Source organism: Ceratotherium simum, chromosome 16 (assembly GCF_057802395.1).
Source record: "Ceratotherium simum simum isolate JZ-2026a chromosome 16, ASM5780239v1, whole genome shotgun sequence".
Lineage (NCBI taxonomy): Eukaryota > Metazoa > Chordata > Mammalia > Perissodactyla > Rhinocerotidae > Ceratotherium > Ceratotherium simum.
Genome location: NC_141915.1, coordinates 56,401,313 through 56,415,811, shown reverse-complemented (window position 1 = coordinate 56,415,811; position 14,499 = coordinate 56,401,313). Strand labels below are relative to the sequence as shown.

General features: G+C 46.0%; 1 protein-coding gene across 6 annotated transcripts in view; it reads right to left on the bottom strand.

The window, feature by feature from the left end:
* Window positions 1–14,499, bottom strand: part of UNK (unk zinc finger) — a 35,242-nt gene that overhangs the window by 13,207 nt on the left and 7,536 nt on the right. For all 6 annotated transcript variants that reach the window (XM_004432770.3, XM_087441623.1, XM_087441622.1 and 3 more), the window contains 4 exons: window positions 2,773–2,982; window positions 1,561–1,737; window positions 1,282–1,412; window positions 334–469 (listed from right to left, as the gene is read on the bottom strand). In XM_004432770.3, the coding sequence (XP_004432827.1) occupies window positions 334–469; window positions 1,282–1,412; window positions 1,561–1,737; window positions 2,773–2,982 (654 nt within the window). The remainder of the gene's footprint in view (window positions 1–333; window positions 470–1,281; window positions 1,413–1,560; window positions 1,738–2,772; window positions 2,983–14,499) is intronic.

Genomic DNA, 14,499 nt, shown 5'->3' with positions numbered 1-14,499 from the left:
ACCAAGTACTCTGCAGCCCAAGGAGAGCCAGGTTTATAGCCACAACCACACTTTCTACACCATGGCTTGGCCTTAGCAGATGCCCCTCAGGATCAGAATGGGGAGGGAGGAGGGCCTCAAAGATCATCTGACCCAAGATCCTCACTACATGCCAGAGGAGGATCTAGGCAGGCTCCCCATCGTTCAGTTATCCCTTGTACCTGGGCCCTGAGATCCTGTAATCCCCAGGGCTGACGTCCCTGCCTCCCTGAGAACACAGTGGAAGCAGCCTCCGCTGTGATCCCTTCCCTGACACCCCTCTCTCCCACAGCAGGCCTGCTGGGGCCAAAGGACCTGTATTTGTGTTTCCGGGGGCTCCGCCGCCGGTCCTTGCTGTTGTGGTAGTAGGGACAGGCATAACCCTGGCGGCACAGCCGTGGAGGCTTCTTGCACGGCTCCGTCTTATAGTTCCCCAGCACATAAGCAGTCTCTGCACAGGAGGCCAGAGGCAGGGGTCAGGTGGGTGGGACCAGGGAAGGGGAAGGGAGAAGCCACCGAGAGGTAGTCCAAGAGCTGAGGCTCCCATGAGAGTACGAGCAGAGCCATCTCCTCATGGGTCAAAGCTAGACTGCGGCGTAGCGGTTAAGTGTGTGCACTCCGCTGCTGGCAGCCCAAGGTTCAGATCCCGGGTGCGCACCGACGCACCGCTTGTCAGGCCATGCTGTGGCAGCGTCCCACATAAAGTGAAGGAAGATGGGCATGGATGTTAGCACAGGGCCAGTCTTCCTCAGCAAAAAAAAAAAAAAAAAAAAAGAGGAGGATTGGCATGGATGTTAGCTCAGGGCTGATCTTCCTCACCAAAAAAAAAAAAAAAAGCTAGACTGAGACCCAAGAGAGAGTTGAGGACACCGTTCCTCCCTGGAGATACTCACAGCTCACAGGGTAGAAAGGGCACCCTCAGGGGGGTCAAGAACACACGTAAGTGTACTTATGTACATGCACAAGTATGTATGTGTGAAAGCCCCCCAACGAATCTGGGGAGTCCTTGGGGGTGATGGAAGCAGGGCAAGGTGCGTCTGGGGAAACTCCCCCAGAAGTGCCCCCGAATGACGGAGCTGTGGTTGGCTGGATGTAAGGTGGGAAGTGGGGGCAAGCACTTCCCAGCTGAGGCGAGATGGTGGCTTGGGTTGGAAAAGGCAGTAGGTGGTGCTGAGCCAAGTCCTTAGGGCAGCTACAGGCAGGAGAGGGGAGAGGACAGACATGTGGCAGGAGGGGCATGGCCATTTGTGTGACCACCTTTACCTTGCCACCGCGGCTCCTCACTGAGGATTTTTTCTATCATGGCATGGCTTGCGGCCCCAGCCGACTGGCCCTCTATGCTGCCCTCTACTGTGGTCTGGCCGTTCTGCAAGGCTTCCATGGCCTGGAGCTCCCTAGGAGGAGAGGAGAGGGCGGGGAGGGGGCATGAGAGGTAAGGAACCAGTGCGCCAGCCCTGTACTCCACCTGTGGTACTCACTGTGGCAGCAGCCAGGCCCCGACCCCGGCCCACAGCCATCAGCCCAGTGCGGCCTCCAGCCCACCTGATGTCGTAGACAGGGGAACGGAGGTCATGGGGCCCATGGGCAAAAGCACAGTGCAGGCCGTTTTTGGTGCAGTTGCCTTTTGAGTCTGTCTCGTGGATGCAGATTCCAGTTTTGTAGTAGCGCAGGTGGTACCTGCGCTCAGTGTCCCCTGTGGTCCTGTGCAGGAATGGGCACCTGAAATGGCAGTGGGGGGTCACTCACCTTTGCCCCCTGCAGCCTGGGCTACCAGCCCTCACCCCTCCCCTACCTGTCGAAGGCTCTCCCCATGACCCAGAGGCTGTACTGATGGAGGGTCAAGGAGGTAAGCAGTGATGGGCCCTGCTGCAGTAACAGAACCATCCTCCCACTGCCAGTCGGGTGCTGTAGTCTGAAGGGGGCCCAAGAGGGCCTGGTATTCCCACTTCAGTCTCAGCAGGTTCTCTCAATGGCTGCTCAGCCAGGGCCCTGGGCTGTCCTGAAGAGAAGCTCCAGAGAGGGGCACTCCTGGGAGACAAATGCTGCCCAGATCAAGGTCCTTGAGAAGCAAACAGCTGCTCAAACATGGGCGCACCCCGTGTGTCCCGAGCGCTTCCTGAGGCTGGGTGGCGGGCGGGGTCAGCAAGCCTTTGATCTCTGGGGGATAGAAGTGCTGGTGCAGGGACAGTTCTGTACCCACAGAAACCCTACAGTGCCTCCCATCACCACCTCCGCAAGGTTGAAACAAATGATAAGCAGGGTCAATAAATGTCCCCTCTCAGTGACGTCCCAGGTTTGCCACTTGTGTTGTGCCCTGTCTCTTCACAGAGCTATGTGGTAAGATAGGGCCAACAAACGGGGAACTGGAGAGTCTCTGTATCGCTCAACAGCCAGCCTCGGCGGAAAATGCCTGGGATACAGTGGGCGGTGGCAGCCTGGGGAGAGGGTCCTTGTGACCTGCAGGGGACCATGACAGAAGGCTCAGGGAGCCAGTGATTCAGGGTTCAGATGTGGCCCTTAGGCTTAGCAGAAGAAAGGGCTGTGTAGGATTTCTCAAAAGTGGGGAAAGAAGAAGGGGTCTCCCCCAGAGGATGGCAGCATCTGAGCCCAAGTTCAGGCCAGAGGAAGATGTACCAGGCTGCAGGAGTTCCCCAAATGCAGCCTCTGGCTGGCTTCTCAGACTCTGCCTGGCCTATTCTGAGGGCATCTGACCCAGGAGACATGGCCTCTGAGGGCAGGCTGGGGGGCACTCACTCGTCGCCCTCCGGGCAGAGGCCTGTGGCCTCGTCGTACTTGGTGCAGTAGACGTCAGGGCTATAGTTGAAGGTGCCGTCCCGACGGCGGATGGACCGGCGGCGTCGCTGGTTCACGAAGTGCCAGTGGAAGCAGGTGTAGGGCCGATGCTGAGTGCATTTGTGTTGCACAAAGAGTGGGCACTGCTCCGTGCGGAATTCCTTCAGATACCTACAGGGAGAGCCCCCAAGTAGGGTGGGCCAGGAGCAGAGAGTTAGGTCCCTTGCTTCCTAGGAGGAAGTTAGCCACTAAGTCCCCCAAGGGCCCTGTCTGGGGTGCTAGTTCCACTGGGACACCAGAAGAGGCCCAGAGCTAAAGCTGGACCTCAGCAACCAGATCTTTCCCAATACCCAGGTCCCAAGCCAGACTGAAGGACAGGAACTATAGACCACAAGGGCCCTCAGCAGTCAACTGTCTGCCACGGTAACCACTGGAGGGCTTGATCAGTGGCTTGGTTCTCTGAGCTCTCCCTGAGGTTTTCCAGGCCAAACCACTGATCACAGGCAAAGGGCTGCAAACAAGAGCAGGAGGAGCCTTGCTCAAACCTCCTGTGGGGTTCTCTGCTGCCCAGATCTGCCCACCAATTCCTGGAGGCCTCACCTGGCCCAGGAGCAGGGCTGTGGCTCCAGGCTGAGGACCACAGAGGCTGCTGCTAGAGCTGAAAGCCCAGGTCATAAGGAATCCCTCTGAACTACTGACTCAGATCATCACTGTCCTGTCTGCCTACCTCCTCCCAGAGACACTTCCTAGCATCATCCAGGTTAAGTGTTTAGGAAAGAGCTCCTATCAGAAGCATCTGAAGAGACTCTTCCTCTCAGCCTTGCCTACCCCCAGTAGTCTCACAAATGAGTACCTACAGCAGCTGGGGCAATTTACGCCCTAACCTAGGGGAATTGCAGGCTCTGGCTGTCCTTTTGGCCTCCTCCCAACCTTCATGTCTCTTTTGCTCTGCATGTAATTGCCAAGACACCCCCAAAGCTCCTCTCCCAAGGACCACGCAGTGAAGGGCCCCAGACCCACTTACCCCCTTACAGAACATACCATCCGTATTTTTCTTCACCCTATGTGTCAGGTAGAGGGTGTCTTAGATTTGGCCTCCCGCCCCAGGGGGGGACAGAGAGGCAGCGAAGTTCTCTTTACATATTCCCTCAAGCCATAACAATGCAGGCAACAAATGGCTTGATAAGGGCACTTGATGCCAGCAAGAAGAATGATGGTTCTAGAAGGCATGGAAGGTTGTATGGAGGGAACAACCTGACCTGAAGCAACTGTCAGGCTTGCAACAGCACCTGGAGCTGGAGGGCATGGGACAAAGGCAAGAGGGTCCAGCCCATGCCATTGGCTCATGCCAGGATACTCAGGGTCTTATTAGTCTGGGCATATGGAAGGTGAGGGGACAGGTAGGTCCAGGGCTGAGACTTTCCAGAAAGGTTTTCTTTAATGCTAATGAAAAGTGCTGAAGAATCTTCCCAGCCTTGAAGTGTGGAGAAGTATCCAGGTGTGTGTACTGGGTGGCAGAGAAGCTGGAGCTGGGTGCTCCCTGAGGAACACAAATAGGGGTTTAAGGGGTAGTGAGGCTTCCAAAGAGTCCTGCTGTTTATTCAGCATGTATTTATTGAGTACCTACTAGGTGCAGGCATGGTGGTAGGCCCTAGGATCACTGATGCAGCAGGTCCTTGTCCGTAGGAAGCCCTCATTTTCATGGGAGAGACACACTAGTAACACATGGAATCAATCAACTGTGGAAAAGGTTATGAGGGAGGTTTTCTCAGGGTTCTTTGGGAACCCAGACTAAGGATCCTTGACCCAGACTGGGACAGAGGAAAGTGGAAGGGAAGTGGGTGAAGGGCTAGTAGGTGAAGAATGCAAAAAGGGTGTTTTAGGCAAATGGAACTGTATGAGCACAGAAACAGAGTATGTCTGGGCCCAAGACCTCCAAGCACCTTTGTGGGATGTGAGTGGGGTAGGAGAGGAACTGGAAGGAGGATGAGGTCAGGCACGGCAGGAGCCAAATTTCAGGGATACCATCTTCGGGCCCTAGGTACATTCTGAGACACTGGGCAGAAACCTTAAAGGCTCCCTAGGGCCTGATGCTCTCCTGTCCCCTTTGGCATTGAAACACAAGGTCTTTCATCCTGTCTCCCTCTCTGTCTGGTTAGACAGAGGAGAGCTGCACCTCCTGCTGTACACAGGTACCAAACCCTGGCACTGAGTTGGGACACTCATCCCCCAAACTACTACGCTGAGCCCTTCTGGGCAGCACATACTCTACCTGACTCTGGACCTACTAGGAGACTAACCTACTAGGAGGAAACAGGTGGGAGGTGGGAGCGGAGGAAGCTGAGCCCAGGGCCAGAAGTAGAGAAGAGTGAGGAGTGGTTTGGACTGTCAGGCTAAGTAAAGGACACTCAGTTAAACTAGAATTTCAGGTAAACCAAATATTTCATGGGACATACTTATAGTGAAAAATTATCCATGATCTGAAATTCCAATCTCATTGGCCCCCTGTATTTTTATTTGCTAAATCTGACAACCCTACGAGTGGTGTCTGTCTGCTTGGTATCAGTGCCTCAGTGAAAACCCAGGGAGGCAGTCAGGGCAAGACTGCGGTCTAAGATGTGGTCACCCTGACTTCGGCCACAATCTGTCCTCTTGGAGGAAGAGAGGTCTTGGCGAGCCTGCTTCTTTGGGGAAGCCATGGCCACGGTGCCACATCAGATGCCAGGGCTCCACAGGGGCTCCAGCTGGCAGGGGTGCCACAGAGGAGCACAGACACAGAGGCAACAAACGATCACATTTTAAGCCTCTTCATTTCCATACCCACCGCCGTGGGTCAGGGACTTGGTATCTTTTAATAAACTGGTCTCCTTGCTGCTGGCCCCTCCTCTGTCCAGTTTACACTACACAATGCTCATTATTCTTTAGAGAGCCCAAATTTAACTCTCACTTTCTTAAAAGCCTTCGGCTTCCCCCGGCAGCCACTGAAAAACACCAACCCTCTGGCCCAGCATTCCAAGCCCTACACATCTAGCCCTTTTCCAGCCTCATTTCCCTTGATTCCTCTCCAATCCAGCCGGTGAAACTAGAGTCCTTAGTGTCTTGCAAATAGATCTTTAACTTCCCTGCCTTTGCTCATATCCCCTTCCTTACTGCAAAAATCTTTCAAAACTGAATTCAGTGGTAATGAATCTTCTGATGCCACCACCTCCATGAAGCCTTCCTTGACCTCTACCTATCTTCCCCCTCCTGCCCTTGTCCCCAGCTAAATGTTATCATCTCTAAGTCTTTACAGCACTTTCTGTGGATATTTCTTATAGCTCTTACCCTGCAATGAATATTAATAATGTGCACATTTTTCTCTATTACTAAATTATAAAGTCCTTGATAACAAGCATGTAAGAACCCAGTACAGTGACAAAGTTTGCTAAATGAATACAACAAGAAATGAAAAGTCACAGAAAGAGCAAAGTCCACAAAGCAATACCAACAGTTTCATGATGTCCCCAGCAGGCAGAGCACTGAGAGCTGAAAGCCTAATCCTATTCTCTTATGAAAAGCACTTGCAGGAAACCTATAACTCAGCAGACAGGGCAGACTGTCCTGCAGAAAACCCCTCATGAGAGAAGGGGCCGAATGACCGAATCTAGGCAGGCAGAGAGCCCACTTTCAATGAACTATAATCAGATGAGAGAAATTTCTAACCTTTTGCTTAAGTCATTAATGGAACTGGACCATCTACTACCTAGGAACCAAAATGTTTGGGCAGAATTTCCCATTCTCTCTCTCCCCCTCCAACCTCGTGCTAACCAGCAATGCAGTGCCCAGCAGGCAAGGAGAAAACCACTCAGAAATCACTCTTTTCCATTTTCATGGATTGAAATGAAACATAAATTTTCAGTGGAAGTGCACAACTGTCTCCATTAAGCTCCAATCCATCTTTCCATTTTAAAGGTTTGAAAGCATAAGATCTAAGGAACTAAATAGGCTAAGACTCACTCCTCAATTCAACTAGCTTTCAGGAAACCTCAAGAAGTGCTGGGATCTAACCAAGGAGGGAAGATTCACCACCCACCCACTCCTCCCCTCCAAGATCTGGGGAGGTCACAGGGCCACGGGACTAAAATTCTTCACGCTTCAATCTCCCAGAAATACCCGAACTCAAGGATAAAAGCCAAAGAACATAAACTAGTTTGGAATTTCAAGGCCTGAGTGACCTACTGTGGCCAGGATGAGTCAAGAAACCACTCAGGGGGCCAGACCCAGTGGCGTAGCAGTTAAGTGCATGCGCTCCGCTGCCGGCGGCTGGGGTTTGGATCCCAGGCGCGCACCGACGCACCGCTTGTCTGGCCATGCTGGGGCGGCATCCCATATAAAGTGGAGGAAGATAGGGACAGATGTTAGCTCAGGGCCAGCCTTCCTCAGCAAAAAGAGGAGGATTGGCATGGATGTTAGCTCAGGGCTGATCTTCCTCACAAAAAAAAAAAAAGAAACCACTCAGGCCCTGAGTAAGTAACAGTTGTCAGACAATGCACACCTTCAACCAGCAGAAGGGATCGACAAGGCCTGGAGGGAATTGTGACTGGTCAGAGCTTTGCTTTGACTAAGGAGCAGCACCTTCACGTTTGCACACTGGGGGCTGACTTGAAATCAAAGCTATCTTTCTGGGCCGGCCCCGTGCCTTAGCTGTTAAGTGCACACGCTCTGATACTGGCTGCCCAGGTTCGGATCCCGGGGGTGCACCAATGCACCGCTTCTCCGGCCATGCTGAGGCCGCGTCCCACATACAGCAGCTGGAAGGATGTACAACTATGACATACAACTATCTACTAGGGCTTTGGGGAAAAAAAAGGAGGAGGATTGGCAACAGATGTTAGCTCAGAGCTGGTCTTCCTCAGCAAAAAGAGGAGGATTAGCACGGATGTTAGCTCAGGGCTGATCTTCCTCACAAACAAACAAACAAACAAAAAAAGCTATCTTTCACTCCTTTTTAGGACATCACATTAATTATCCTACTAACGGCTTATTTATAAATGTTAAAGATTATTATGAAAGTAACATACCCATTTTACAAAACAAACTGGAAATGGAGAAAAGGGCAAAATCACTCTTAATCCCACCACTAATAATGTTAGCCTTTTGGTAAATTTCCTCCCAGTATTTTTACACAGATTATGATTTTATTTTTTTATTTTTATTTTTTCCCCTTTTTCTCCCCAAAGCCCCAGTAGATAGTTGTATGTCATAGTTGCACATCCTTCTAGTCGCTGTATGTGGGACGCCGCCTCAGCATGGCCGGACAGCGGTGCGTCAGTGTGCGCCCCGGGATCCGAACCCGGGCCACCAGTAGCAGAGCGCGTGCACTTAACTGCTAAGCCACGGGGCCGGCCCCCAGATTATGATTTTAATCATAATACATCATATTGCTAAACTGCTTTACAAAACTATTAATACTTTTCTCTAAAAAATTTTAAAGTCAAATACATGCATCCAGTTTTTCTAAAAAATCAAATAATACTTTCAACATTCATTGAATTATCTTTATTTTCCAAAATTCTAAGAAACAGCAAAAATCAGGCTACTTGAAATCTAAACACAATCATTTGCCCCACTAAACCAACAGTGGTAACACATAAGGGATTAACAGTAAATTACATCACTCTTAAGGAGGTGTTAGATCAAGTGCTAAACTGCCAGCAGCTCAATTTCCAACTAAACTTTAAATCCTATTCCAAGTTGTCTCACTTAACAGATTTATCAGTTTGGGTGTTTCACTCTCCTCTCGGGAGGAGTGTGAGGAGAATTTGAACAAACTGAATAAACAGAAAAGTATCAGAGATAACTGAAAGAAAAACTATGTAAGTTTAGAGGCAGTGGGGAGAAAGTAGCTGATGTTTTAATACATATCTAGTGCCCCGCTGCCTCTAGAACAGTGTTTAGCATGGCCTCACTCTGACTCTACCTCCCCTACTATCACTGACCTGCTCCCCTCCCCAACAACAAACTAAAGTCTAGAGCAGGGTCAGCAAACTTTTTCTGTAAAGGACCAGATAGTATTTTAGACTTTGAGGGCCAAGAGGCCAAATTGAGGATATTAAGTAGGTACTTACATAACAAAGGAAAACAAATCTCCACAAATTTTTTATTGATGAAATTCAAAATATAATATTTAGCTACAATTTTTGGTAATACAATTCTCCTAATAAGAATGGATTTGGGGGTGCAGGGATAACTTGGAGGTCTCTTTCATCAAAATTGATTACAAATGTTCATCTGTTAATGCTGATTCTGTAATAAGATTTTACATATTTCATCTCTGAAAACGTCTTTCCACATAGATAGGTACTCCCAAATGCTGTTATCACTCCACAAGTGTGATTTTAATTGAGCATATTTGTCTCTTAGAAGACATTTATAGAATTCTATGAGAGTCTTGATATTTGCCTTTTAATCATTTCCAATTGAAGGTTTGGTGTAAACTTCTTAGTTGCACAGCTAAGTGGATTCTGAAATACGGAAATTTCCTTTGCATTCATATCAAGATGCAAAATCACTGCTAGAACTATAGTTTGTGTTTGGAAATCATATCCACCATAAATCTTCGCAGGAATGGAGATCACGTCTGTTTTAACTTTTAATAGCACCAGAAATGTTAAGGTAGTTTGATATGACTCACGCTTCACACAATGTTAGTTGTCGAAGTGACTTTACTGCAATATAAAGTCTGCATATAAGCAACGTTTTGCCTTGCAATTTTAGGGTGAATTAAGAAACATTATCAAGTCTGCAGCAAAAGCTAATTTCCAAAGCCATTCAGCATTCAATAACAGTAGTTGAAAATGATTCTTCTCGTTGAGAAAAACTTCAATTTCAGCTCTCAAAAAATTACAAGAAAACTTGACCACTGCTAAGCCATCAAACTATTGTGTAACAGGGCATGTCAGAATATTCAGCTTCTCTGACAAAAACTCAAGATAGTAGTTGGTTAGATAGATAGTTGGTTAAGTCCACAAGAGGGAATGAAGTTTATTGCTGATCCTAATGGTTCAATAACACGTAATAGACTCAAATATTTTCTGAAAAGTATCTGCTGATGAATAATACAATGAATAACCACAGGCTTTAAATATTTTTACATTTTCATAAGCTTTGTAAATTTGTCCAATTAAATCTTGTTTTGCTCCACGCATATTCTTAGCATCATCAGTTATTAGCAGATTATACTTCAAGTTGTACTGAATTAGTGTTTTCTTAACTTTTTTGAAAATATTCTCAGTTGGGGCCGGGCCGGCTCTGTGGCTTGGCGGTTGGGTGCGCGCGCTCTGATGCTGGCGGCCCGGGTTCGGATCCCGGGAGCGCCCCGAGGCACCACTTCTCCGTCCAACGCGAGGCCGAGTCCCACGTACAGCAACTAGAAGGATGTGAACCTATGACATACAACTATCTACTGGGGCTTTGGGGGGAAAAAACTGAATAAATAAAAAAATCTAAAAAAAAAAAAAAAAAAAAAAAAAAAATATTCTCAGTTGCAGTTGTTTGAAGTAGACTATTCATAGGGGCTTTCAGTCACCTGAAACACGGCATTGACTCCATGAATAAACAACAACTAAACAGTAACAGTATCTATTGACTCATCAAGAGCCAAGGAAACCCCACAAAATCATTTGCCTTTTTTTTAATTGACTATTGCTGTTGCTCCGGATGACCTCAACATTTTGAGAAACTGTTCTTGCTGAAAGGCTAACACTCTTAAACAAGTTTGTTTTCTCTGGACACTTTTCTTCAGCTGCTGTGATCAAACACAACTTAATACAATATTGGTAAATGGCTTTCCTTGCTTGGCCACTAAATGAGCCACTCGGAAACTTACTTCAGTTGTAGACTCATTTTTATTTTTATGAAGAAATTCTGCTGTGATGAAATTATAATTTTCTAATTTTTCTGACTGTTGCCTTCCTATGAGTTGGGAATAGTGCGATGACTGCTTAGTCAGGTAATGTTGATGGATTCTTTCAGCACAGCTTTTTGATTAAAGATAGCTTTGCAATCTAATTCGATAACAAAATAATCCATACTCCACTGTGCCCCAAAAACACGATGTTCCAAGTCCATTTTTCTCTTCCTCTCTTGTTTTGACATGATAGGTAGGCACTGGTAATAAAGAGTAAATAAAACATGTGGTATGCTGATACACACGGCACTGGAAACACTGTCAAGTTGTAACTGTGTCACTGTGACTTGTAGTGCACGGAACAGCAATGCAAAGCGATGAGAGTGCCCCATTTGTGTCACTGTCACAACTACTGAACTCTGCAGTTACAGCGCAAAAAGCAGCCACAGACAATATATAAACCAATAAGCGTGGGTTCCAATAAAACTTTATTTATGGATGCTGAAATTGGAATTTCATATAATTTTCATATGTCATGAAATATTATTCAACCATTAAAAATGTAAAAATCATTCTTTACTCACAGGCCATACAAAAGCAGGTGGTAGACTGGATTTGGCATACAACTCATAGTCTGCCAACCTCTGCTCTCAAGAGTTGGTATTCCAAAGCACACCACACCCTCCCCTCACATCTCCATATTTTTGATCATATTGCTCTGTGTGTCTGGATCACCCTTCTGGCTTCTTCTCTGCACGAGGGTTCCCCGACCCAGTGGTGTTAATCGCCTCCTCTTCTATGTTTCCACTGCTGTGTGAATACAGCTGGTATGTCCCCTACCACAGTCGATTGCAACTGCTTTGTATGTAGCCATGTCTGTTCATCTTTGTACCCCTGCACAGAGCCAGCTCATAGCAAGTGTTCAAGACATGTTTGTCCAAAAAAAATCAAATGCATAAAGCATCCCAAGTGGTACAAGCCTGATCCACAGCAGCTACATACTAACCCAGCAAAACACAGAGAAGCAATTCTAATCTCTGACTTAGATGCTTCTCCTGGCAATTAAGAAACCAGTAACTTCTCTAGTTACCTTCCCCACAATGTCTGCACAGCCTTGTTCCTCATGATGAACACTAAATTTGCTATCTTCAGCCTCACACGCAGACTAGAAAAGCAACCAGTGGGATGGCTTGCTCTGTAACTGTTGCTGGGAATGTGTGCAGATCACTGGAGATGAATTAAATTCCTTTCTCTGTTTCCTCCAACAACTAAGGTGTATTATGATGACTATTTAGCAAAACCTGGGTACAAACTAAAGATATATTAAGTGAAAGAAAAAAAATATGTAACCAGACTACAATTAGGTAAATTAGGTAAATATACGCAGAAAGAAAAACTAGAAGGAAAAATACATCCATTATTATTGACTTTAGGGGTTATCTTGGCTTTTCTTTACCATAATTGTGATTAATTACTTTTGGAATTAAAAAAAAAAACTTGTTAGGAAAGAAATCCACTACATTAATGACAACTCGATAGGGAATCTATCCTGATCCAGAATTAAAGATGTATGTTGCTAATAACCCAGAGGAGTTCTTTTAAGTTAAAAGTGAACTGTGGTAAATCTTTTCATAAAGCAAATGACTATTAGATTGTCATCCTGCTTATGATTTGTAAAATCTGATTTGGACACATATGTAGAATGGTCAGATCTGAATAAAAAGGCAAATAGGCAAGACAATGATGGCCTCTCGAGAAGCAACAGGAAGAGATGGTGCTGCATCCCCGGATTTGCTCAGGACTTGATGAATCCCCATATGCATGGTGAACAGCAATATGTGAGCCCAACAAAAAGGGTGCAAAAGACTGAACTGACAGAAGAAACTCACCCCGGAAGCCCAACAGCATGGAGGCCATGGCCCTAGAGGGCTGTGAAGAAGCACCTGCTCCTGGGGAGCCTGCTACTCTCCTGGCCAGTCAGTGGTCACTGCTCACAAGCCTCACACAGGGGTGGCAGAGATAGGGCAACTTGACAGATGTGCCCACACCCCTAATAAGCCACCAGTGTTTACCTGTATTACAGCTAGTCTCATGAAAACTGAATTTCATCTTTTTCAAGCAATATACAAGCTTTATCATAGAAACAGAATCTTAAAATGCAAGAAATGATCCTATTCTTAAATATTCTTTATTGAAATCTAACCACAATGTGATAGGGTTCCACAACTAGCAAAGGAAGAAAGAAAAAAAAAAACCCAGTCATTCTCAAAGATTATATTATAGTATCTAAAGGGTCAAATGACACTTATCTGTAATCTACTGTTTTCCACATTCATATTAACCCTACTGGCTACTTTTCTTCCACATACATAATTCCTAAAAAGAAATTTAGCATAGAGCTCATAGCTCATGGTTCATCAAAGATTCTTCATTTTTAAGTTTGAGAATAAAATATTTTTTAACTTCAAAGAGAATATTATAAGAGCAAATAAGCAACAGATTAAGAATCCTAAATTAATCATCCAAGTGTATGCATACATGTATATACATATAGTCATGTGTCACTTAATGATGGCGATACATTCTGAGAAATTCGTCATTAGGCGATTGCACCATTGTGCGAACATCATAGAGTGTACTCACACAAACCTAGATGGTATAGCTTAACACACACCTAAGCTATATGGTACTACTCTTATGTGACCACCATCAGATATGTGGTCTGTCATTGACTGAAATGTCGTTGTAAGGCACGTGACTGTATACACAAATATATTATATATATAAATATATATATTTCTTACAATTTGCTGAAAATCTTTCATTTTTGAAGAGCTTTAGGAAAACTACTAGCAGTTCTAGATTCAATGTTCATAAGGACATACACACACATTCTGTTTTGACACCAAACATAACACAGAAACCATTCGACTTTATAACAATAACCACACCAGTGGGAGTTGTCAAAAAATGGCTTTTAAAAAACAGGGCCAAACAAAGCTAAAATGGTGGTTGGCAAATATTTGGACAATTCTGATAAAGCACTATACAGCTAGGGATCTGGCTTCCAAATCTTCTTAAGTGATCCTGGTTTAGAACATTCTGGCAGAAAAAGCAAGCTCAGATAGCATTATTCAGGCAAATAAAATAAGTGTCCAGTGAATTTCTGAGTGTGTCTGAACCTTTAAGAAAGGCTTTGATCCTATAATTGGCTTTTAGCCAAAGAGTAATACAGTAAGAACTTAGGGACAGTATGAACCTCCTGGATACAATGAAACTATCCTAAACCACAGATACATACACAAGAACCCACGGTACAAGTGCTACAGGCACTTAAGCAAACAAGCGCTTTAAGGTGGAGGAGCCACTCACTAGCAAATGATTTCAGCCCACTCTTCACTGGGAATGGTCTGACACCAGGGAGTTCTCCTGGCCCCAAGAACTAACAAGAGCCATAAATGGTACAATGTTGGTGTGCAACTAGTCCTACGTGTCCCTGGTTCCTTCTTTCTATAATCGTCCCTTTGCCCTAAGGATCATGGAACTGGCAAAACTGAGGACAGAAAGTTCATGTAAGGGTCACTCCCGTCACCGATTTTGGAGACTATGTGAGGAGTAGTGAAAACACTGGTTCATTATTCCTGAAATTAGATAACACCTTGGCTTGATTCAAAGTTTTCCTGTACACAGCTGGCCTGAAAAACCTCCAATTTGATAAACATTTTAGTATATACGTTTAAACTGATGTGTTATTTTGTACACTGTTTCCTGTTACAACATGGATCCGTAACACAAACCCA